Here is a 23,387-nt window from a genome sequence, read left to right as displayed (position 1 = left end):
GATGCATATTTGTTATCTAAATCCTTAATTATGGTCAGCAAACCAGTTGTGTGGTTTAAACTTTTCTTCTTCAGTCTAGAAACAAAACTTATGCGATGCCCCCTCATAAATGCCTTGGAAGTTTCCCATACTGTGCCTCTGGACATCTCCAGGGAGTCGTTCAGCTCCAAATAAAGTTTAATTTGAGACCTTAGCAAGTTTTTGAATTCATCATTTGATAGTAAGCTAGAATTGAATCTCCAGTTTTAGAAGGTGAGTCCTAGTGTCTAGTTTCATATCCAGTGAAACAGGTGCATGGTCTGATAGTGCTATTGCAGGAGAGTCACATGATACAATTATGGGCAGCAACCTGTTATCAATGAGGAAAAAGTCTAGAAGTGTGTAGGTTTTGTGCGGATTGGAGAAGAAAGAGAATTTTTTGGTTTCAGGAATTGCTCGACGCCACGGGTCCATGACACCCAATTGGGCTTTAACAAAGTCCAATGTTCTGGCCGACTTAGTCAGAGGGCAGGGCTTGGAGGAATATTGTTGGAGAAATTTAGGAATCCTTTACATATATTGTGTACTTAATCAATGTTTTTAATCAGATGTGCCAATCAAATAGGACCATGTCGATTTATGTCCTTAATGTAGCAATCAGTAATACTCAGGGAAGTAGAGCACATGTACTAATCACCCATGTGTTAGATGTTATGTTGATCAGATGTTCCTGTTGATTGATGAAGTGATTTATTAATGTTTTTGATTCAATGTGATTATACATTTGACACCCTGTCCTTATCATTAGGATAGCAACATGTTCCACTCATGACAAGAGTGCTCGAGGCCGTGTGCTGGTGGTTGTTGAAGTCTTTCTCAGACAGGGCCTGTCAAACAACAATTGAACAACATCCTGGACCGGGGTCACCTGGAAGGCTCCCCAAGAAAGAAGAAGTCGGGTGGAGAAATGCGGTGGACCCGAGCACCTTTATTACTGGAACATATTGCTGCATACTGCATTGAGCCACACACCTACACGCGTGCGCTTAGCTGTCACAAGATGTATTACAAGATTTTGGGTTCCGGTCACATACATCGCTCCCCCATGCATCTCTACCCTTTAGGGCCGGAACCTACATGTAACCTAGGGACCTCTGAATAATAAAACTAAGGGGAACGAGGAAGTACCTCAGAGCGCGGCAGCACTGCAGCCTTTGTGGTCCTGTCTCGTTCTCCTCATGCATGAGCATAACCGTTGCCTTCTCTCTTTCTTTTAGACAAACGCTCGGGTTGACAGTAATTGGCTTGGTGAACCTGACAAATATCTATCGAGCAAGACATCTTGTACTAAATTAAAATCATCTCAGATAATAAGGTGGTGACTCCCTAGATTTGGTAAGGAGGAAAACAGTTTAGTAATAAAAACATCATCATCCCAGTTTGGCCCGTACACCGAGACTAACATCACAAGCAAGCCTTGCAGATTACCAGCAACTATCACAAAACGGCCGTCCGGGTCAGCTAGGATCTTATGTTGTTCGAATGGAGTATTTTTGCGCATCAATATAGCCGTCCCTCTGGCCTTGGCGTTAAAATTGGTATGGTACACATTACCAGTCCAGTTCCTCCTGAGCCGCATTACCTCTCTATTCTTAAGATGTGTCTCCTGGAGAAAGAATATGTCCCCTTCAAGAAGTTGTAAATGCGCTAAGATCTTATTTGCTTTAGCTGCGGTCCCCACCCCTCTCACATTCCAGGAAATTAATCTGATGTTGCTTCTACCCGCAATAGTCATTTTGCGTTAACAGAGGAGAGATGACAGGTTCATGACAGGCTGATGCTGCTGGAGAACAGACTGCCTGTGCTGTTTCTCTCTGTAATTATTATTGCATAAGTGGTCACTGGGTGGCGATATAGGTGGGCGGGGTAGGGTTGAGGAGATAATTAGAATCATATTTAAGGACAGGTGTGTTGGCAGCATGATGAGGGGTGACTGGAAGATCACACGTTTTTTACCGTATACAATGCACACAAGGCACACAACAAAGGCAAGGACATCGCTAAAGGCAAGAACGCAAGGAAAATGCCACACCACGCTGCCACACAACTCAAGCGCTCAATGCTATACATAACTGGTAAATAAACTGGAAACATCAAAACATAAAGTCTAGATTCAAGCACATCATTTACTTATCATTTCATTGTTGCGCGTAAAAAACATCTCCCATCCCTCACCCACCTGAGCGTCTAAAAAGGCCACTGGATTAGTCGCTACAATAGTTATGATAATGTCAGGTTGTATGAGGCCAGTAGAGAGGGCCTTGCTGGCCCTAATCCCATTACAACAATGTATCATTATCTCTTCCTCCCAAGTTGCTTCATGCTGCTCTCAAGTTCATTTCTGTCTATTTCATGGCTATGTCCAGTAACAGAATATTACAGTTTAACATTTTACATCTTGCCACAGTGTATCAGGTATTAATAAATATATTGTATTTAAAACACACCTATCACAGATGTAGGATTTAGCTTTCTCCCAGCATGCTGCTATGATGCCTCGAGGTCACGCAAAGTCTGTGCTGTTTTAGGTAAACATGTCAAGTTTGTCAACTATTCTATTTAGATCAAGAAATTAAACTGTCGCTTTTATTTCCAATTGTCTTTGGAATCAGCCAGTGAGGATTGCAGTTGTTTATGACAGCCAATCAGCAAGTTGTATCCTAAAGTTTCTCTATACCAGAGGTTGTCAAAGTTTTTTGAGTCAGGGACCCCTTTTTGGAAAGCAAATTTTCCGAGGACACCCCCCCCCCCCCCTCCAACCCCATTGCAAAAGTTTGCCAAAACAAAAGAAAAAGATCATTCAAGCCAAACATAAATGCTCTTCTTATTCACCAACAGATTCAACCTGACAAATGTATATGTGTACTTTTCAGCCATACTGAAGTTTACAAAATAAATATTGAAAATTGCACACTTCTTTATCACAAATTCAAACAGGTTGCTGCCAAATATTTAGTGACGAAATCAAGCTCTTTGATAATGATGTGGATAAGTGGGTCTATTTGACAAATTTCAATATTATTACAGTTTTAAAGCTATATTAAAGTTAGTGGACTTTATACAGTATATATATATATATATATATATATTATATATATATTACAGTACGCAGTGTATTATAATGCTCTAAATTATGCTCTGCATTTTGGCCCAATAATCCGTGAGAAAGACCTCTATCTTGGTTGATTTTTAATTTTCTTGTTCACTTAATGTTTTGATTGATTGAAAAGTATGCAGGCATGTGAGAAGAGCTAAAAGGATATCCAAGATACTGAGCCAATCAGCAGTGTTCAAAATATGTGGAAAATGTTTAGGAAACCAAACATTAGTGTTGCACAACAATTTTTCTGCTACAACGGCCAGGAAAATTAAAATTTGACACTTGAGTGTTCAAAAGTTGATACAGTATTTCTCAAAGTGGGGTCCGCGGAACCCGGGGGTCCGTGAAATAATTTGGATTTTTAAATCATTCAATGCCAGGGACTTATTTTCACTCTTACTGCTCACAAAAATTAAAGGAACACTTTTTTTTTTTTTTTTTGGGCGTGGCATGAATTGACTTAAACGTGTCTGATAATTTTCTGGTTGGTTAAGGAGCTAATGGGCTGGTTAATCAATTTTAGCTGTATTGGTGTTCATGGAATTAACAACAGGTGCAGTTCAGTGGCAACAATTAGAAAACCCTCAAAACAGGACTGGTTTTACATGTGGAGGTCATTTCAAGTTTCTCCCTCTTGATCTTTTTGGCTGGTTTTCCTTTCGTGCTGATTTTGGCTTGCGTAATTATCTCCACTGGCAGTATGAGGCAATTCCTTAACCCAACAGAAGTTGCACAGGTTGTCCAACTTCTCCAGGATGGCACATCCACACGTGCTGCAGCAAGAGGGTTTAAAGTGTCTCCCAGCGCAATCTCCAGAACATGAAGGAGATTTCAGGAGACTGGTGGTTATTCTCTGAGAGCTGGACAGGGCCATAGAAGGTCCTAAACTCCCCAGCAGGACCGACACCTGCTCCTTTGTGCAAGGCGGAACAGGCTGAGCACTGCTCGTGCCCTATAGAATGACCTCCAGAGGGCCACTGGTGTGAATGTCTCCACCCAAACAATCAAGAACAGACTTCATGAAGGTGGCCTGAGGGCCCGACGTCCTGTAGTGGGCCCTGTGCTCACTGCCCAGCTCGTGGAGCTCGACTGGCATTTGCTCAAGAACACCAGAATTGGCAAGTCCGCCACTGGCACCCTCTACTTTTCGAGAGCACGTTCACTCTGAGCACCTGTGATGAAGGTGAAAGAGTGGAGAAGACGAGGAGAACGTTATGCTGCCTGCATCGTTGTTCAACATGACAGGCTTGGTGGTGGGTCAGTGATGTTCTGGGGAGGCATATCCATGGAGGGATTCACAGACCTCTACTGCCTAGGAAATGGTGCTCTGACTGCCATAAGGTATCGAAATGAAATCCTTGAACCCATTGGCAGACCCTACACTGGTGCAGTTGGTCCTGGTTTCCTCCTAATGCTCAACAATGCCCGGCCTCACGTGGCAAGAGAATGCAGGTAATACCTGGAGGATGAAGGACTTGAAACCATTGAATGGCCTTTGCGATCCCCTGACTTAAACCCAATAGAACATCTCTAGGACATTATGTTTCGGTCCATGATGCGCTGCCAGGTTGCTCCTCAGACTGTACAACAGCTCAGGGGTGCCCTCACACAGATCTGGGAGGAAATGCCACAAGACCCTATCTGTCGTCTCGTTAGGAGCATGCCGCGACAAGCTCGTGGGGGCCACACAAGATACTGAAAAGCATTTTGAGTTGCAGAAATTAAGTTTTGGAAAAAATGGACTAGCCTGCCACATCTTCATTTCACTCTGATTTTATGGTGTCTACACAATTGAGCCCTGTGTAGGCTGAAAACATTTATTTCCATGAAAAGACTTGGCATAATTTTGTTCCTAAAACACCGCCCTGTCATTATTTTTACAGATATCCAACTTCATATACACACTGGGGCAAATAAGTATTTAGTCAACCACTAATTGTGCAAGTTCTCCAACTTAGGTCTCTCCAACTTCAGCCAACTTAGTTCTCCAAATTAGAGAGGCCTGAAATTGTCAACATGGGTAAACTTCAACCATGTGAGACAGAAAGTGGGAAAAAAAATCACATTGTTTGATTTTTAAAGAATTTATTTGCAAATTATGGTGGAAAATAAGTACAAGCAAGTCACCTACAAACAAGCAAGATTTATGGCTGTCAAAAAGGTCGAATTTCTTCTAACGAGGTCTAACAAGGTCTAACAAAGCTCCACTCGTTAAAAAAAAAAATCAAACAATGCGATTTTCAGTAGTTTTTTTCCACATTATGTCTCTCATATTTGAGGTTTACCCATGTTGACAATTTCGGCCTCTCTAATCTTTTCAAGTGGGAGAAGTGCACAATTAGTGGTTGACTAAATACAGTACTTATTTGCCCCACTGTATGTGAAAAAACGCAGCATACACAATAATGAACAAAAGTGTACATAACGTGTACTGCAGGTAGATAATCCACCCGAATGGGTTTCAAAGCTAAACTTGATTTGATTTTCCTTTGTGTGCAGCACACATCTCTACAGCTGTTTGGCACATCCATGTGGATATTGATAAAGGTGCACATAAATTTCATCTCAGGCGAAACAATTTGGGGCTGCTGAGAGCATACTAAACATTTAAGATTGTAATTGTATGCAACTGCATTTACTGCATATACAAAAAAAATTAAACATATTAAAAAAAAAACACATTCATTCATTTTATTGTAACTTTATTTCTACATTTATAGTGTCTTCACATTTAAGGCTGTTGATGTAAGACAAGTAACCCCCCCCCCCCCCCCACACACACACACACACACACATACTGTACACACAAACACATATGCATTGAGCTATTTGCAATAAGGCTTCGTGATACACACACAGAGGGAAAGTTGCCACGACAATGCTGAATGTAGTGAATGAATATGAACTTGAAAAGCCATTATCAGCATAATTTAAAATTACAAATCAGTACAGATTCTAATTACATTTACAAAGAAAGTGCGTCAATATCTCACATCAACATTTACCACACAAAATAAATACAGACCCAGGAACAACTGTTTGCATCAACCTGAGATCTACAACTATTAGTGATGGTTACTCTATATTTGGGGGGGCTAACCTCAGCTGACTGACTCCATGGCTTGCCCTAATTTTTGGATAGGAATGTAAAAATGCAGCTCCTTTGTTGTATTGTTCTTTTATTTTCCTAAAATTTAAATATGCAGTTATTAAGAGTGCTTCAGACATATAAAAGCGGAAATCTCACAACTATCAGTTAATTCATCATATTCATAGAAGAGAGATACAACTGGCTACATGTGTTGGCACTGTGACATGGAAAACAAAAACCAAAAAACACCTCCTTGCACAAATGAATCAGGCTTGTTCTAAAAGTCAACGGTTCATCGTTTTTTTTTTCCTTTCTTCCTGTATGGCATTTTCTTTAACCGCAAACCAATTCACAAATGTCGTTTTGCTGTGATGTTACAGTTAGTGATGGCACGTACCAGAGTAAGAAAACTAAAATAATCAGGTTCTGTGAGGTGCATTCAGGGCATGATGGCTTTAATAATCGCTATTGTTTGTGCCTCATATGACAAAAGACGCAGCTCACACGTGGTCCCAGACAGATTGACACTTATACATGTTAAAAGTCCAGTAACTAACCAGGAAATTGATTGGATGTTGTTACTACAGGGAAAAAAAAAAAACGCCCACAACTAAATGGCAAAGTGAAGTGAATGGCAAACGTCTGTAGGAAAATATGCTTATGTATTATTTAATATGAAAACCTTCACACAGTTATCCAACAACACCTAGACCCGTGTAATTCTACATTTTTAGATTCAGGCAATATTTAAAGAAACTATATTTTTTTATTTTTATAAACATCATTCTCTATATGCATAGTTTAAAAATGCATGTGTGACAGGTATACAGTATGTTACTTTCGTGCCTTGGCTACAAACTATTATATTTAGTTGCTGAAATACAACAAGATACAAACACTTTGGGCGTATCCTAAATGACGGTCAGCATAGCTACTCGTCTATAAGTGCAGGTGTGTGAATGTGGTGTGGTTACCTGATTTTATATATATATATATATATATATATATATATATATATATATATATATATATATATATATATATATATATATATATATATATATATATATATGAAATTTCATGTTTGAAAATTTTATTCCTGTTGACAACCTCTTGCCAGCAATTGCATGATTTATGGATGTTTACATCAGTGGAAACGTCCCATGGCCTCTGCAGCCTTCACTCGTACCACAGGGTCAGGATCTTGGAGCAGCATCACAAGGCCTGCATGAACAAACACATAATTAAAATACTGGACTATTTTACTGTGTTGTTACAATACACAGGCAAGTCAGAATTTATAGATGTGCCACAAGACTCTGGGTGTTGAGGCTGTATATTTATGAGCAAGTAAACAAGACTAAGATACTTGTTTCCACAGAGCAGAGATTTTATTGTGCCGTGTGAGTGATGGTGTATGCTAGGCTTTGTGGGTGTTAACATAGCAGCTGAATGGTTGAAAGTTTCAATTTCATGTAAAATCTATCCAGTCTAACGCGACAAATTTAATCTAGCTATCTTTGGTCAAGTAATGTTCCTGATATTGCCATTAGTTGCTTACCATATTTCTCTGTGTACAAGTCAACCCCCCCTTTTTTATTTCAATGTGGGTGAATTTTACAAAAATGTATAAGTCTACCCCTTACTTTAGTGGTTATATAGATCATTGTTCTCCTATTAAAACACATGGTGTGTGTTATTAGAACGACAACATTACGCTACTTTTAGATATTTAGCACTTATATTGAGTAACACTGTTGCAGTAGTTTTTCAAGCAATAAATATAAAAAGTAACAAAATTATATTTTCAAGGCAACTGTGACAACGTTGCCATTCAATGGTGTAACAGATTAGCACAAATGTTCTCTTATTGCTGGTGGGTCTAGACTTAATCACCCTATGATAAGACAGTATTATATTCTATTAAAAGAAAAAAAAGTGAAAGCAGCGTCACCTTTAGTAATGGTGCCCATGTTGAGGTGTGAGTAATGTTCCTCGGGAAGGTTCCCGAGCAGAAACCCTGATTAATGTACACATACAAAGAAATTATCAGCTCGCAGACCAATTTGCACAAAAAAATAAAGGCTTGTACCGCATCCATACCTATGAACATTGCAGCGCCTGCTCGGACTTCAGACCAATTGCTTTTGAAAAACTGGAGAACGGAGATGTGGTAAAAGTTCAGCATGCCTGGAAAATCCTGGATCTACAAACCAAACGTACCAAACGTATTCTTCAAGATATGACAGACTTCGTCTTGATTGTAAACAATGCTCAAACATTCTATGCATCCATCTATCCCTCATTTAACCTCATTGAGGTCACATATACAAACTTCAACATTTAATTACCAAGGCAAAATGAAATAAATGAACAAAAAAAATTAGTGAAACCTTCTTTTGTTTTTTTAACTCAGTACAATATATATAGAACTCCTGAAAAAAAATGTACTTAAAAATGTACTTCTCAGGAATAATGGTTACATCTTCAAATTTGAACGCAATCATTTTCAAGTTATGATCCCATATACAGTATGGCATCAACATCATTGCTTTGGTTTGGTTGTTTTATGCTAGCGGCTAAACTGCTAATTTTGGGCAACATGCAGCACTGCCCCTGGGAACTGCCCTTGCTCAAAAGTATCCAGCAACATGGAACCTTTCTTTTGCACTTTCTTCATTAGCTCACTTCACAGGTTTTCAGTGGGGTTGAGGTATGCGGAGTCTGGTGAATCATTACTACAAGTTTCACAATTTCCGTGTGTGTGCTTTGTAATAAAAAAGGCATTTATTGTTATGTTATGTATGTATTATTTATAATGACTGAAACACTTCTCAACTAGGGGTCGCAATAATTATGGAAGACCACTTGGATGGACACTTTCAGAGACTATGGCCAAGGAAACCCCACATTGTACAGGGAACACATGCAAAATTCACACAAGATTGGAAAAAGAAGTAAAGATTCAAACTCTGAAACTCAAAAGTGAGAAAGGCAACGGCATGGTTTCAATGGTTCCCCATTCTGAAGAATCTCCCCGTGTCTTTTGTACAGCCTCTCTTTATTTCTAGTAAAATCATGTAAGTCTGTCTCACCAAATACTTGGTAAGATCATTGATGAATTCGCCGTAGTGTAAGCTCTTGTCCTCATAGAGGTGGTTCTGAAACATGGTTGTGATATGCTCCGAGCCCACCATCGGAGCGCATGTGCGCATTGCAAATTTACATGCCTGAAAACAAAGCAAGTCACATTTGTAGGAGCAGCAATTGTTCCACATGTGTACCGTGTCAATATCTTGCAGATTTATGCACGCGTGGCAATATGTTCCCTACCTTGACCACATGTGGATTCGGATCAACCAGGTGCAAAAGTAGGCTGACCAGAACGTTGTGTATCTGGTCCTTGAAAACCGGCTCACCAGAACCAAACTTGGAAAGTTTCCCCATGAGGTGAATGGCAGCACAACGGATCTCATCATTCTCCTGCATGGGCACAAACACAGCTGCTAATATTAGCATGTCTGTATCCTCAGAAGGGAATTTGATTGCAATTAAGACTACTTTTCCACTTACACTCTCTAAAAACGGTTTGATCTTCATGAAAATATAAACCACTAGTAGGTGGCCATTCTTTTTATCCAGGTAGAGTAGAACTTTAGATAGACCAGACATTGCCTCAAGAGTTATAAGCTTGCCTGCACACAGGATCAGACACATGAACAAAAACAAAAATCAAACAGTCCGTATAGCAAGTGAGTTGTTTAAATCAAACAAGAGAAAATTAAGCTATAGTTCAGTTTGGGGTAAAAGCAAGTCAGTCCACCAAACGAACAAAGTGGCAAATAAGAATATATATATATATATATATATATATATATATATATATATATATATATATATATATATATATATATATATATATATATATATATATATATATATATACAGTGGGCCCCCGGGTTACGAACTTAATCCGTTCAGCGGCTACGCTCGTATCTCGAATTGCTCGTATAGCGGGCAATCCAAACCCATGTTAATTCGTGAATGCGAGCAACGCGCGCCGAAGCCTTAGGTAAAAACGTCACACTATATACATATATTATAACTGAGTGACATAATCTGCTGTACACTTGCATTATACAATATATACAATGGATAAATAGCTTTAACCTTTGAAACGACGAGACTTGAGCTGGGTGTAAGCAGAGGGGGGCAGAGTCCAACGCCAAAGTTAACACGGCGTTAGATATGCTATTGCTCTTACAGTGTTACAGTAACTCTTTCAGTCAGGGTGCAAATCACACAGATACTAAAACATCATCCTCTTATTTCTTTCTTTACCGCTGCTAGTAATTTTAGAAGCTATGTCTAACAGATAAAGTTTGCAAAGTCTTCACAACATTCCGTTTTTCACTAATTTTCTCTCCTTCCTTCCATCCTGTCCCATCAAGCTAGATAAAGGCGTTCGGCCAATAGCATATCGGCATTTCTGTGATTGACGTGTGACGCCGGCCAATAGCATCTCCGTGAGTGAGACCAGGTGACCTTAATCGACCAATAGCATATTCGCATCTCCGTGACTGACTGATAATTATTCGCACTTTTTTTTAAAACGGTTGGAATGTATTGACAATTAATTTAAAAAAAACACACATTTAAACCAATGACAATTCTTTGTCCTGCAATCGGCACATTTAATTTCATGTCAGCTGTTTTTCCCTTTAGCTGTACAAACACTACACTTAAATGGTAATATATTTAGACACCGTGAGTGAGACAGTCAGTGTGACGTTGTAAGACCAATAGCGTTCACGTTACTGTCACAAGTATCTAATGATGATTGATGATGTCGCTACTGTTGATTTTATTGACGCAATTAAACGAGAACATTTCTACATACTCAATGGCCGGCATGTCGAATTGCTCGTAAGGCGAGAGGTTTGTTCGTAAGCGGAGGACAAAAATCTTCCTGATCCACGCTTGTAAGGCGAATTGTTCGTAAATCAGGGTGCTCGTAAGCCGGGGGCCGACTGTATATATATATATATATATATATATATATATATATATATATATATATATATATATATATATATATATATATATATATATATATATTTTTTTTTTTTCCCCCCCCCTCAATAATCTTGTTTGAAGAGTGGGTAATGGGACTGCCTCACAGTTTTTAGATTCAGAAATGAATGCACTCACTGCACACTATATTCTGACAGATTAAGGTAAATCATGTAAGGCAGCGGTTGCCAACCACTGCTCCGCGGCCCAGTACTGGTCTGTGGATCAACTGGTACGGGCCGCATGGGCCGCACCCGAAATAATGTTTTGGAGCTGATTTAGTTTAACAGTTCTTTAATTTGTGCTTTGTTTGGCTTGATCTTTGTTTTTGATGCCGCTTCTGACCGCTGTTGATACATTTTGTCATGCTTCTACATCAACATTTTATAGTGGATGTAGAAGGATGGTGAGGTTTGAGAGCAGTCAGTCAGTGTTGTTTTATCTTTGTGAATTCTGGCCCACGACCATCTGTAAGTTGTACTTTGTAATAATGTTGATGGATGATAATATGGCCAAAATTAGTTTGTTGATCCAACAACTTGTAACTGTGGATAACATGCTAGCTAATATTAGTTCTTATCTTCCATCATGTTATATAGTGCTGCCCTTAGCTTGTTCGCATTTTTGTTTGTGCGTCGGGTATTTCCATTGAAATTAATATCTTATGTAATTCAGTTTTAGGATTGATTAATGTAATTTGCGTACATTTTTGTACATTTTGAGCTCCCAGTCCGCAGTAAAAATCTCAAGCGTTGACCGGCCCGTGTTGATAAAAAGGTTGGAGACCAGAGATGTAAGACACATGTTCTCACTTTTGGCTGACTACCCCTTAAACTGAACTACACAACCACAAGGTTATTCGACTCGAAAGATTCCATTGTAGTCGACATAGCATGGTACTTACCTGGGTCATCTTTCTCTTCCATGCCCGAACTCATGGCTGCTAGCAATTCTTTGGCATACTTGTTCACCTGCAAAGGAGAAATGCATGATGCCAGTTTTTTACTCTAGTTGCGCCCATGTACACACGTGTGTTCGCGTGCAAGTACCCTTTCAGGTGATCCGACAGCTATGTTCCCGAGACCCCGCACAGCCAACATGCGAACAGTACAGCAAGGATCTGATATCCTTTCCATCATGTTATTCATTAATACGTCAATAAACATCAACTCCGTAGCCACGTGATGGTTCAAGAGCTACCAAGAAATAAAATCCTTTGTTTCAGAATATTGTAAATAAAAACAAAATAATAAAGAACGAAGATTTCACATATGTGTATAGTATTTGGTATTGTTTGTTGGCTGTCACCTCGGAGAAGAAAGCAGTGACTGTGATCCGTTGACACTCATAAATGTTGTTTAAGAAAGGGCATAAACGCTCCACAATAGCAGGCAACCTTGGACCAATATGTTTCGCCATCGCTCTGTTGACAAAAGAAACATATTTTTATTGATACCTGATGGGCAGAGGGAGGTACAGATAAATGGAGCATGCCTTTCAAAGGCTCACATTCACTCATTCACACACACATTCATGAACGCTGCCAGGTCTATTGGGAGAAAGTTCGGGTTCAGTGTCTCGTTCAAGGAAAATTTGACGTGGGGATCAAACACCCAAACTTCCGTTTGGGAGATGGATACCACTGAACCATGCCGACCCTTAGGGACAACAAAGAATGGCAAAACGAAACCAACACATGGGACCATAGCCACAAACTACTACTAGGGCAGTGGTTCTTAACCTTGTTGGAGGCACCGAACCCCACAGTTTTATATTCTCATTCATTGAACCCTTCTTTAGTAAAAAATAAAATATGATTTGAGTGAGTCCGTACAGCGATCGACCCTTTAGATCGCCGGCCGCAGGAGCTTATTGCCTGGATCGGCGCTCGGGAGATAACGGGCTAATTCCGATGTGTGGTCCCGACTGAGAAGAAGGTCTTACTCTGCTGCTTATCCAGCGCTCTCAAAGCGGACCGGTAGAGAGTCTCACTCAGACACATATACGTACAGCCCTTTCTAAGCGGTCTGATAGGGAGGTCTCACTCTGCTGCATAAACCAGCGACCTCAAAGCGGGCCTGTAGGAAATCCCAAGAGCAGGACACTTTCAATGACTGTGCCCACTAACTGCAGACTAGACTGAGGGGTGGACCTCTGCGGCGGAGGCTCCACCGAACCCCTGAAACCGACTCACCGAACCCCTAGGGTTCGATCGAACCCAGGTTAAGAACCACGGTACTAGGGGCTATTCCAGTCTCTCATACAGCTGATTTTGATACTGATCATCCAATCTTGCATCTAGTCACTAACTTATGCCATTACGGTAATTAATTTATTGTTTTATTACATGCAAACAGTGTATTATTTCAAATTGAGAGTACCAATGCAGAAGAACATTATGATTCAGTTACTGGTTTGGTCTATAATGTGCAATGTTAAGGAAGATGGGAGGCCTCGAGATGACCGCAGGCTGCAAAGTATGAGCTGGGGGTGATCATTTTCTGTGCTTGGCATTGATCAACATATTCCGATTGCTTAATTTTCCACGGAGCCCGGACACAAATTGATGGGCGGAGCAGTCTATATTTACTATTCCATTATTTGTTCTGTAAGTAATAGATGGCAAATTATTACGATTACTGGCAGCAGCAGTTGTAATTAAATGTGGTAGTAGTAGTCAGACTAGCTGAAGTACAAACTGTAATGACATTAGGGCAGGATGTGCTTTGATGCATGACGGGGTTTTGGACAATGAAAAATAATGCATCTTGTTGATTCAACCACACTATGCCTCCTTAATTCATTTTGATCATCTAGTGCGCCTTTTCAAAAAATATTTGTTTAACAGAGATACAATGTGCAAAGAATTACCTTGCGAGTAGCGTTACTCCAGTGATGTGCGTATTCTGTTCCTTCATTGCGTCCCAGGCTTTGTCCTCATCTAGTCTTTTCAACACTTCATCTAATTGAACTCTTGCAAGCAAGATTCTCAGTGCATCAGTCGCAATTCTGGAGACACAGTAAAGACAAAATAAAAAAAAAAACTATTGCTCACAAGAATCTGCTTCACTTAGATGGTAGACACAAGATGACAAATATGCTAACCCTGCAACATGGATGGGGGTAGTTCTTTTGCTGCTGTTATCCTTTGGTGCAGACACACCAACACTTGCTGCCAGTCTAACAATGAGACAGGAGAAGAGCTGAGAAAACTTGCTTAGCACCGGCTCTTGGCTCTGGCTATTTAATAACAATTCCTTGAGACCACATGTAATCTGGGGGGAATCAAACACACGTCTGACAGTCATGTACTGCAACACTAATGTGGCAACAAGAAGTGCGTTTGTCTCTTACAGCAAGTGGCTTATGAGTAGCCACCTTGGTTGTCCCTCCTCTGATCATTGACTCTTTCTTCTCCACATAGGGTGGCATAACAGCAAGTTTTTCCATCACTATCTCTATGATTTGACCTGCCACGATAGGGTCTGCTCCCAAAGCCATCCACATCTCACAGGTCCAGCTGAAAAGACAAAAACGATTGAAACTAGAAAAGTAAAAAAAAAAAAAAAAAAAAAAAAAAATGCTTTGACATAGATCTATGTGTTGCAAAGTATTTGCTTTATCTCCTTCTTGGTACAAAAATGTGTCATAATCAAAAGTAGGAAAGTAGTGTACATGCCTGTCATATGGTAGTGGTTGGTTAACTAGTGTATTAACAACAGTCTGGAGATGCTGAGAGGCCATGATTAACACTGTCTGCCCAACTGCCACCCTCACCTAAATGCATATACAAAAGTTAATTACATCATGAATGCCACACAATCATGCATAATTCAGCAGCTCTTTCAAAGTAAGTACTAATTACAATGTATTAAAAGCTAATACATATGATTGTGTGATATTGTCTTAGGCTACCTGCTCCTCAGTGATGCTCTGCAGTTGTACATGAAGCATCTCCAGCATCTGTGGAACCTGGCAAAAATAGATTAAGAATGAGACCAAAATTACTCCAAAAAAGACAGAAAGTACAGTGTGTAGCACTCAAGGGAAAGTGCCTATGATAATTAGAACTACCAACTCTTGAAGTCCTCCACCTCTGTTCTTTAGCAATGTGTTCAGAATGACAGATGAAGCTCTGCAACAGTTTGGCTGACTGTCAACCAGCCCTTCAAACAACATCAACACCAATGTGGTCATCTGCTGCTGAGGCAGACACTTGCTCATCACCTGAAGTCAATGACAAAATATAACGCGACAGCACATTTGTTACGTTCACTAGTATATTATAGAAGTTGTATACAGTGTTCCCTTGTTTTTCACGATTAATGGGGACTGCAAAACCCCTGCAAAAAGTGAATTCCGCCAAGTAGGATTGGCCTTTACCTCTAATGGACATTGTATATACATAAATATGTATGAAATGTGTAAAACCCTCTTTACCTTTCTTTCCCATGCCTTGTTATCTCCTAACCATAGTATGGGGGTTGAACAGTCTCTTTTAGGGCACAAACTTTATTTTTATTTTTTAACACATAGCAGACTGCATCAGTGAGTGACGAGCGCCGCTCACTAACTCTCTACTCTCTCTGCAGCATGGCATGCTACTGCCACCCCAACCCCCACCCATTTCCACATTGCATTGCAACTGTTCTTAAAGGGCCAGCCTCAGCGTGTGTTGTCATTCTATATACTCTACCCACAACCCACCCCCTCCCCCACATGTAATTCTCCGCACAGCTCATGCACACAGCCTGAGAGTCGTGTCGACTTCTTGGCAAAATGCCCTTATATAGTGCCAGATGTAGAAGAGCAGTGGTTTAGTTTTAAGAAAAAGTTGCCTTCATTTGGACAAGATTGTGCTTTAGGGCTGTTAGACTGCTTCAGACTCTATTTTAGCACTGAGCGTGGGAGTGTTGCAGTGCACCATGCACTGCTGTGAAGTGACAGTCCTTTGAAGAAAAAAAAAAGTGAAAAGTGAAGCACAAAGTAGCGAGGGAACACTGTATTTGATTTGTGAGAATGCCACTACATTCAATATAAAAGAGCCAGTTATCGACTTATATGTGCCAAAGAGGAATTGGTAATACCTTGGTGAGCTCAGAGCAGGTCTTGTAGAGAACTGAATGGTCTGGATTTTTTAGTTGTGTTTTAAGGGGCAATAGACCTTCCACAGCTTCATCTTTATAGTCAAGCGCAAAGCCTGGAGTTCATATTTTAAGAGCAAAGAAAAATCAAAATTAGATGCAAAATAAATCAGTATATATATATATATATATATATATATATATATATATATATATATATATATATATATATATATATATATATATATATATATATGCCTTTTGTAATAAATTGACACACAATGTTTCTACCATCAACTTCTTGACCTTTTTGACATTTATTACTTGATACGCCAGTGGTTTCTTTCTTCTTCAAGGCATTCCAAATGGCTGTACTGGTTATAGCTCTGATTGACTTTTTAGCTTCTCTCAGCTTCATTCTTCCGCATAGACACCTCTCTGATTTTTATGTTTGAAACACCTCTTACTATATGTACAACCTCTACAGGAAAATCCCAACTCTGAAACTGAGCACTGCAGACATCAACTGCTGTTTATTTGAAATAATTAGTGAGATAAGAAACACACCTAACAGCAACAAAACACACCTGTCACTCACATGTTCCAATAATTTTCTTTTACAAATAATGTTTTTCTCTAAGTTGTGTATCTGATCCAGATGAAAACACCTAGAAATCAAAGCAATAATGTTTAATTTTTGCCTCATATTCGTCTTTGCTGTCAGACTCAAATATTTCTACTTAACAGGAAAAATAAAGAAATTGTCTTCACTGTTCCAATAATTTTGGGGGGGACTGTATTACATAACACACAGAAAAATGTCTCAATGTTTTAAAAAAGTGTTTTTTCACCTTCATATCGCACTTGAATAGAAAGCAGAATGTATACACAGTCGATGGCAGTGGTGCGGACAACAAGGTGAGGGTCAGCGCATCGTGGAGACAGTCGGCCCAGCAGTGCTCCAAGATTATTGAAGGACATCATGTTCTAAACAAAGTAGCATGCAAGAAAAGCCTGAATTAGATGCCATGCAAAAGTACAGTAGTTATGTCATGCATTAAAGTGACACCTTAGTTCATATGTTCACCTTTACTGTCATGTTGTCCAGGTAATGGGCCAGCAAGTACACAGTGGCCACGATAGCTCTTTCCCTCTCATGGTCTCGTGTCGAGGTCAGCCAGCATTCAATGTGCTGGGTAGGACATAACAAAATGACGATAAACAATACAGAGCAACGCAGGGTATGAAATGAACATCTCAACAATAACCGTTTTTTGTTGTTGTTTTTTTTAGCTTGCCAAGACGCACACATATGTTATGGTTATCATTTAAGTCACTCAGATCCCTGAAAGATACAAAGACGTTCAAAGAAATGAACTTGAAATCTGCATAAAAATGTGACCAAGTGTTCCCGCTGAATTTAAAAGTGATACAGCCTACATTACTGTCTACTGATTAACAGACATAAAAATAAATAAATTCACTTCCAGAGTATTAAACATTCCATTAAAAGATGCATTACAAACATAACAAATATTTGGAATTCATCAAATTTCAGACATTTTAATATTCAAGCGCTGAAGGTAAAAAAGCGTTAGCCTGCGACTCTTGTGCGGACAACCTGTTATTATTATTGTTTTATTTTGTATTATTATAGTTATGTTGAATTGAACCAAAGTAATAAAAAGAATGACAACATATCAATGCATAGGTGAGTACCCCAAACGATTTGTGAGTATATTGTATGCAGCAGTTGGAATCAAGAAGCCAATCGATATAGATAAAACTCAAATTTGCTGATTTTAAATTAGTGACAGCCTGATTGCACAAAAATAGTAAACATTTGTTTTGTTTAGTTTGTTTTACTTCTCAGTCCACACAGTCCAGAGGAATTGTAGTTCACACTACATCATTCATCAGTGTCCTTTTGTTTTTTTTTTGTTTTTTTAATACAGTTTAATAGGCACTAGATAAAGTGCTGCAGCATAAATTTAGCAGGTCATGAGTACTTGCAAATTATTTTACCATCAGTCATTTGCGTGGAATTTAGCACTATTTCAAAGCACTACAGGTGGAAACCACAGTAATAATAATGATAATAATATTATAATAAAAATAATAATAATTCTATTTAATTTTATTTATAGAAATTTACATTCTGCTGAATCTCAAAGTGCTACAGAAAAGACACAAAAAACTAAAACATTGCATCAATAAAAACTCAACCTCTAAAATACTGTTTAACTCAAGCAAAAACTTTACGAAAAAGGTACATTTTAAGACTTCTCTTAAAAGAGTCCACAGAATATGGTGCGCTTAGATTTGGTGGAAGAGCATTCCACAGTTGGGGCCGGCTGAGAAGACCCTTAATACATTTCAGTGGAATATTTATTAAGTCAAATGATGTGAATTGAAAATATTATGCTTAGTAACATTTGTGTTAAAATACAATTCCGAACCTATCATTCATTGAAATGGATGTGCGGAATTAATTCTGAGCATAGTAAATCAATAATTTCTGATCATGAATACAGCAAACGATGTATCAGTAACAGTGTATCAGGTGAGCTACAGTATATTACAAATAAAAATAAGTGTCCTACCTTGAAAACACAGTGTAAACTCGCAGGTGTGGGATCCTTGCCAAGCACACTGGTAAGTAGCTCATGCAGTGAAGCCAATGTGTCTTCGTATAAGACCTACACACGACATTAGTTTGACTAATTATCTGCTGTGATAAACATGTCGTGCATGTTCAAGGTGTTTTGCATCTTAATGAAATATGGCAGGGATTCTCAAATGAAGCTATGAGTACCCCTGGGGGTACGTGAAGGCACTGCCGGGGTACATGAGAGTTTAACAGTGTTTCTGCAAGTATAAACAAATTTAAACGAGTTCTCTTAAAACTGTGAAATTAACAGTACATTTTTATTTTCAAATTAAGAGCAAATTCAATAGAGCATGAAGCAAACCATTGCTAAATTTTGTCATAGTGACTTGCCAACATTCAAACCGTTGTAGGGCCTGTATTTTTTGCGTAAGTTTATGCAGACACTCAGCATCATTTGAGTCTACATTTTCTGGCAGACTAAACATAGATAAAACAAATTATGTTGCAGGTTCTGTCTGTTGAAGTTCCATCCATCCATCCATTTACTTCCGCTTATCTGGGGTCGGGTCGCAGGGGCATTGCTAAATTTTGTCATAGTCACTTGCAAACTTGCAAACCATTGTAGGGCCTGTATTTTTTATCTAAGTTTACGCAGGCACACAGCATCATTTGTGTCATTGACATGTTGTGTCATCATTTCTGGCTGACTAAAAAGAGATAAAACAAATTATGTTTAAATTATGCAGGTTCTGTCTTTTAAAGTTCCATCCATTTTCTTCCGCTTATCCGGGGTCGGTTTGCAGGGGTAGCAACCTCAGCAGAGAAGCCCAGACTTCCCTTTCCCCGGCCACTTCATCCAGCTCCGCCAAGAGGATCCCTAAGGCGTTCCCAGGCCAGCTGAGAGACATAGTCCCTCCAGCGTTTCCTGGGTCGTTCCCGGGGCCTCCTCCCAGTGGGACATGCCCAGAACACCTCACCAGGGGGCCTGCACCTGTGGGGCTCGGCCGGGCTCAGCCTGAAGGGGCTACAAGGGATCCCTTTCCATGGGATCACCACCTGTGGGAGGGGCCACAGGGGTCGGGTGCAGTGTGAGCTGGGCAGCAGCCAGAGGCGGGAGCCTTGGCGCTCCGATCCCCGGCTACAGAAGCTAGCTCTTGGACCATGGAATTTCACCTCTTTGGCAGGGACGGAGCCTGAGCTGGTGTGTAAGGCCGAGAAGTTTGGACTAGATATAGCCGGACTCACCTCCACACACAGCTTGGGCTCTGGTACCAGTCCTCTTGAGAGGGGTTGGACTCTTTTCCACTCTGGAGTAGCCCGCGGTGAGAGGCGCAGAGCAGGGGTGCGCATACTTATTGCCCCCCAGCTCAGCACCTATACATTGGAGTTTACCCCGTTGGACGAGAGGATAGCCTTCCTTCGCCTTTGGGTGGGGGGACAGGTCCTGACCGTTGTTTGTTGTTATTCACCAAACAACAGTTCGGGGGTACCCACCATTTTTGGAGTCTTTGGAGGGTGTGCTGGGTGTTCTGCTGGGGGACTTTAGCGCTCATGTGGGCAATGACAGTGAGACCTGGAACAGTAAGGGATGCCGTCAAGCTGAAGAAGGAGTCCTATCAGGCATTGTGGGAATCAAGAGGCAGCTGACAGGTACCGACTGGCCAAGTGGTGTGCAGCTTCGGCGGTCGCCGAGGCAAAAACCCGGGTGTGGGAGGAGTTCGGTGAGGCTAATGAAAACGACTTCCGGACGGCTTCCGAGAAAATTCTGGTCCACCATTCGGCGTCTCAGGAGGGACACCATCAACACTCTGTATTGTGGGGAGGGGGCACTGCTGACCTCGACTCGGGACGTTGTGAAGCGGTGGGCAGATTACGTCGAAGACCTCCTCAACTCCACCAACATGTCTTCCCAGAAAGCAGAGTCTGGAGGCTCCAAGGTGGGATCTCTCATCTCTGGGGCAGAAGTCACCAAGGAGGTCAAAAAACTCCTTGGTGGCAAGGCCCCAGGGGTGGATGAGATCCCAGAGTTTTTAAAGGCCTTGGATGTTGTAGAGCTGTCCTCGCTGACACGCCTCTGCAACATTGTGTGGACATCGGGGACATCACCCCTGGATTGGCAGACTGGGGTGGTAGTGCCCCTTTTTAAGAAGGGGGATCGGAGGGTGTGTTCCAACTACAGAGGGATCACAATCCTCAGCCTCCATGTTAAAGTCTATTCAGGGGAGCTGGAGAGGAGGGTCCGTCTGTAAGTCGAACCTCGGATTCAGGAGGAGCAATGTGGCTTTTGTCCCGGCCGTGGAACAGCGGACCAGCTATACACCCTCGGCGGGATCCTCGAGGGTGCATGGGAGTTCGCCCATCCAGTCTACATGTTTTTTGTGGACTTGGAGAAGGCGTTCGACCAAACGGGTACCAAACACCCTTATACGGGCCCCCCTCCCCCTATCACCAATTCTGTTCATTACTTTCATGGACAGAATTTGTATGCGCAGCCAAAGTGTTGAGGGAGTCCAGTTTGGGAGTCTCAGCATTCTATCTCTTTTGAAGTTGTTGAATAAAATACGCAGAGATACCGATATGAATGTATTTCCAAATGTAATTTGATTTGACAAAGATGACACAGTACGGTCTTTTTCTTTTCTAATCCAAAAATGACTTTTGCTAGTTTTTGATTTATTGAATTTACAGGAGGTACATTAATGAAAAAATCTTGAGAACCACTGCGTTAGGAGGTCAAAATGTGCTAAAACCACCTTTCTTTGTTTGGGGTCAAGTATTTCTTCTTCTTTAATTTTCTCCGGAGAGTTCATCTCAGGTGGAAGAGAGAACACACTGTTCACACACACCTTCAGCAAGTCAGAACATTCATTGTCACGCAGTGCTGGGTCAAGAGGCCTGAAGCATGAAAATGTCAAAGGAAAAAAACCACTGGGAAATGAAATGAGTGTTAAGTAATAAAATCAATCGACACATAACTAAGTTGCTTTTATTAAGCCACAATCTGCTGCCAAATGTATATTTTTGTGGTTGTGGAAAAAACAAAGAGCTTGTTTAAAAGAATACATGTCAATAGCTAGTTTACTTCAACACTGATACTCCTGAAGAACACAGGAGGATACATTAGGTTGGCACAAGTGCTCATGGCCAGGTGGCACACAGGTGTCCGAAGTGCATCAGCTGGTTCTGTCTTAATAAACTCCTGTCCAAGAAAACACATTTGTAAGTAACTAAGAAATTATTAAAAGCATGAGGGTAATGTCCTACTCTGCAAGAGGGGCGATGGTACAGAAAAAAAACACCAGGTGACATACTGTTGAAAATTTAAATAATCTGACATACACGTAGTGTATTTGGAGTTTAGTAAGAAGTCAGAGTATTTGAAGGAAAACTACACCAAATAAAGAAGGGTATGCAACCTACACTGAGTTAGGATCGAGCCCACTTGACTGTCAAAGAGATGACACCAGAGGAGGGCAGTACTGACAGATTGTCGGCCTGTCATTGACAGACATCCGTTTGGCCGGTGGATCGCGAAATTACAAAACATTTGAAAAACAGACTAAGCCCGGCGGTACAGTGTATATTGTCAGTCATTGTAATTGTTAATTGATCTATCATACCTGATCTATAAGCTGTGTCAATCAAAGTGCTTTTACAAGCTCTGATTGGCTGGTTTTGTGGCACAAACGTAACGCGTGAGCAGAACTGAGCGAGCGCAGAGGACGACTCGAGCGAGCGAGAGCTCAATGTTGAGCAAACGCGATGTTGAGCGAGGGAGAGAGGAGTATCGCGAGCGAGAGCGAGATGTTGAGCGAGAGAGGGCTATCCCGAGCGAGCAAAAAGTAATTTTGAGCGAGCAATTTCTTTTTCTGTGTTCAAACTCCTTCGGCGCGCGCTCAAACTCTTATCATTACGCGCTCAATAGTTTTTTTTCTTGCTCTCAAAATCTGTTTTCGCTCGCTCAGTTTGATTTTCTCCGCTCAATTTTTTTTTCCGCGCGTGCGTAATTGTAACACAAATATAACGCCATAGGAGGACAGCTAATTTTAATGTTTAACTCTTTCGTATAACTTTGACAGACAGAAGTCACTCTGCAAAAGGAAAACAAGAAACGACTCAGTGAAGTAGGATTGATTTGAATTCAATTAGCAAAAGTCCAACATCAAATTCCCAATTTCTATCCTTTGTTTAAATAAATTGAAGTGTGAAAATAATATATCTTAGTCTGTTTACTGTCAAACATGACAATGAATTTGGAAAATAAACATGACAGTTTATGAATTTGGAGAGCCAGCAATCGAGCTGGAAAATCATCCACAATGTAAGTATGTCATATCAGTCAATAAATACTTTTTTTAACTATTCAAAACAATTAAAATGAATATTCAA

The 23,387-nt window shown here is 40.4% G+C and overlaps 1 protein-coding gene across 2 annotated transcripts in view; it reads right to left on the bottom strand.

Annotated features, from left to right (window-relative positions):
• Window positions 1-6,649: 6,649 nt before the first annotated feature.
• mroh1 (maestro heat-like repeat family member 1) overlaps window positions 6,650-23,387 on the bottom strand; it is a 39,510-nt gene continuing 22,772 nt past the window's right edge. For both annotated transcript variants that reach the window (XM_088410193.1, XM_088410194.1), the window contains 21 exons: window positions 22,118-22,197; window positions 21,752-21,893; window positions 18,991-19,086; window positions 17,475-17,579; window positions 17,239-17,374; window positions 16,391-16,503; window positions 15,378-15,530; window positions 15,219-15,275; window positions 14,983-15,080; window positions 14,658-14,823; window positions 14,409-14,578; window positions 14,175-14,312; window positions 12,612-12,726; window positions 12,353-12,499; window positions 12,208-12,274; window positions 9,804-9,925; window positions 9,564-9,713; window positions 9,326-9,460; window positions 8,334-8,436; window positions 8,185-8,250; window positions 6,650-7,454 (listed from right to left, as the gene is read on the bottom strand). In XM_088410193.1, coding sequence (XP_088266319.1) covers window positions 7,378-7,454; window positions 8,185-8,250; window positions 8,334-8,436; window positions 9,326-9,460; window positions 9,564-9,713; window positions 9,804-9,925; window positions 12,208-12,274; window positions 12,353-12,499; window positions 12,612-12,726; window positions 14,175-14,312; window positions 14,409-14,578; window positions 14,658-14,823; window positions 14,983-15,080; window positions 15,219-15,275; window positions 15,378-15,530; window positions 16,391-16,503; window positions 17,239-17,374; window positions 17,475-17,579; window positions 18,991-19,086; window positions 21,752-21,893; window positions 22,118-22,197 — 2,436 coding nt within the window. In that variant the 3' untranslated portion in view covers window positions 6,650-7,377. The remainder of the gene's footprint in view (window positions 7,455-8,184; window positions 8,251-8,333; window positions 8,437-9,325; window positions 9,461-9,563; window positions 9,714-9,803; window positions 9,926-12,207; window positions 12,275-12,352; window positions 12,500-12,611; window positions 12,727-14,174; window positions 14,313-14,408; window positions 14,579-14,657; window positions 14,824-14,982; window positions 15,081-15,218; window positions 15,276-15,377; window positions 15,531-16,390; window positions 16,504-17,238; window positions 17,375-17,474; window positions 17,580-18,990; window positions 19,087-21,751; window positions 21,894-22,117; window positions 22,198-23,387) is intronic.

The sequence above is a fragment of the Hippichthys cyanospilos genome, chromosome 3 (assembly GCF_059441005.1).
Source record: "Hippichthys cyanospilos isolate Australia breed blue-spotted pipefish chromosome 3, RoL_Hcya_1.0, whole genome shotgun sequence".
Classification (NCBI taxonomy): domain Eukaryota; kingdom Metazoa; phylum Chordata; class Actinopteri; order Syngnathiformes; family Syngnathidae; genus Hippichthys; species Hippichthys cyanospilos.
The sequence above is the reverse complement of the archived record's forward strand: the minus strand, read 5'-3'. Positions and strand labels throughout refer to the sequence as shown.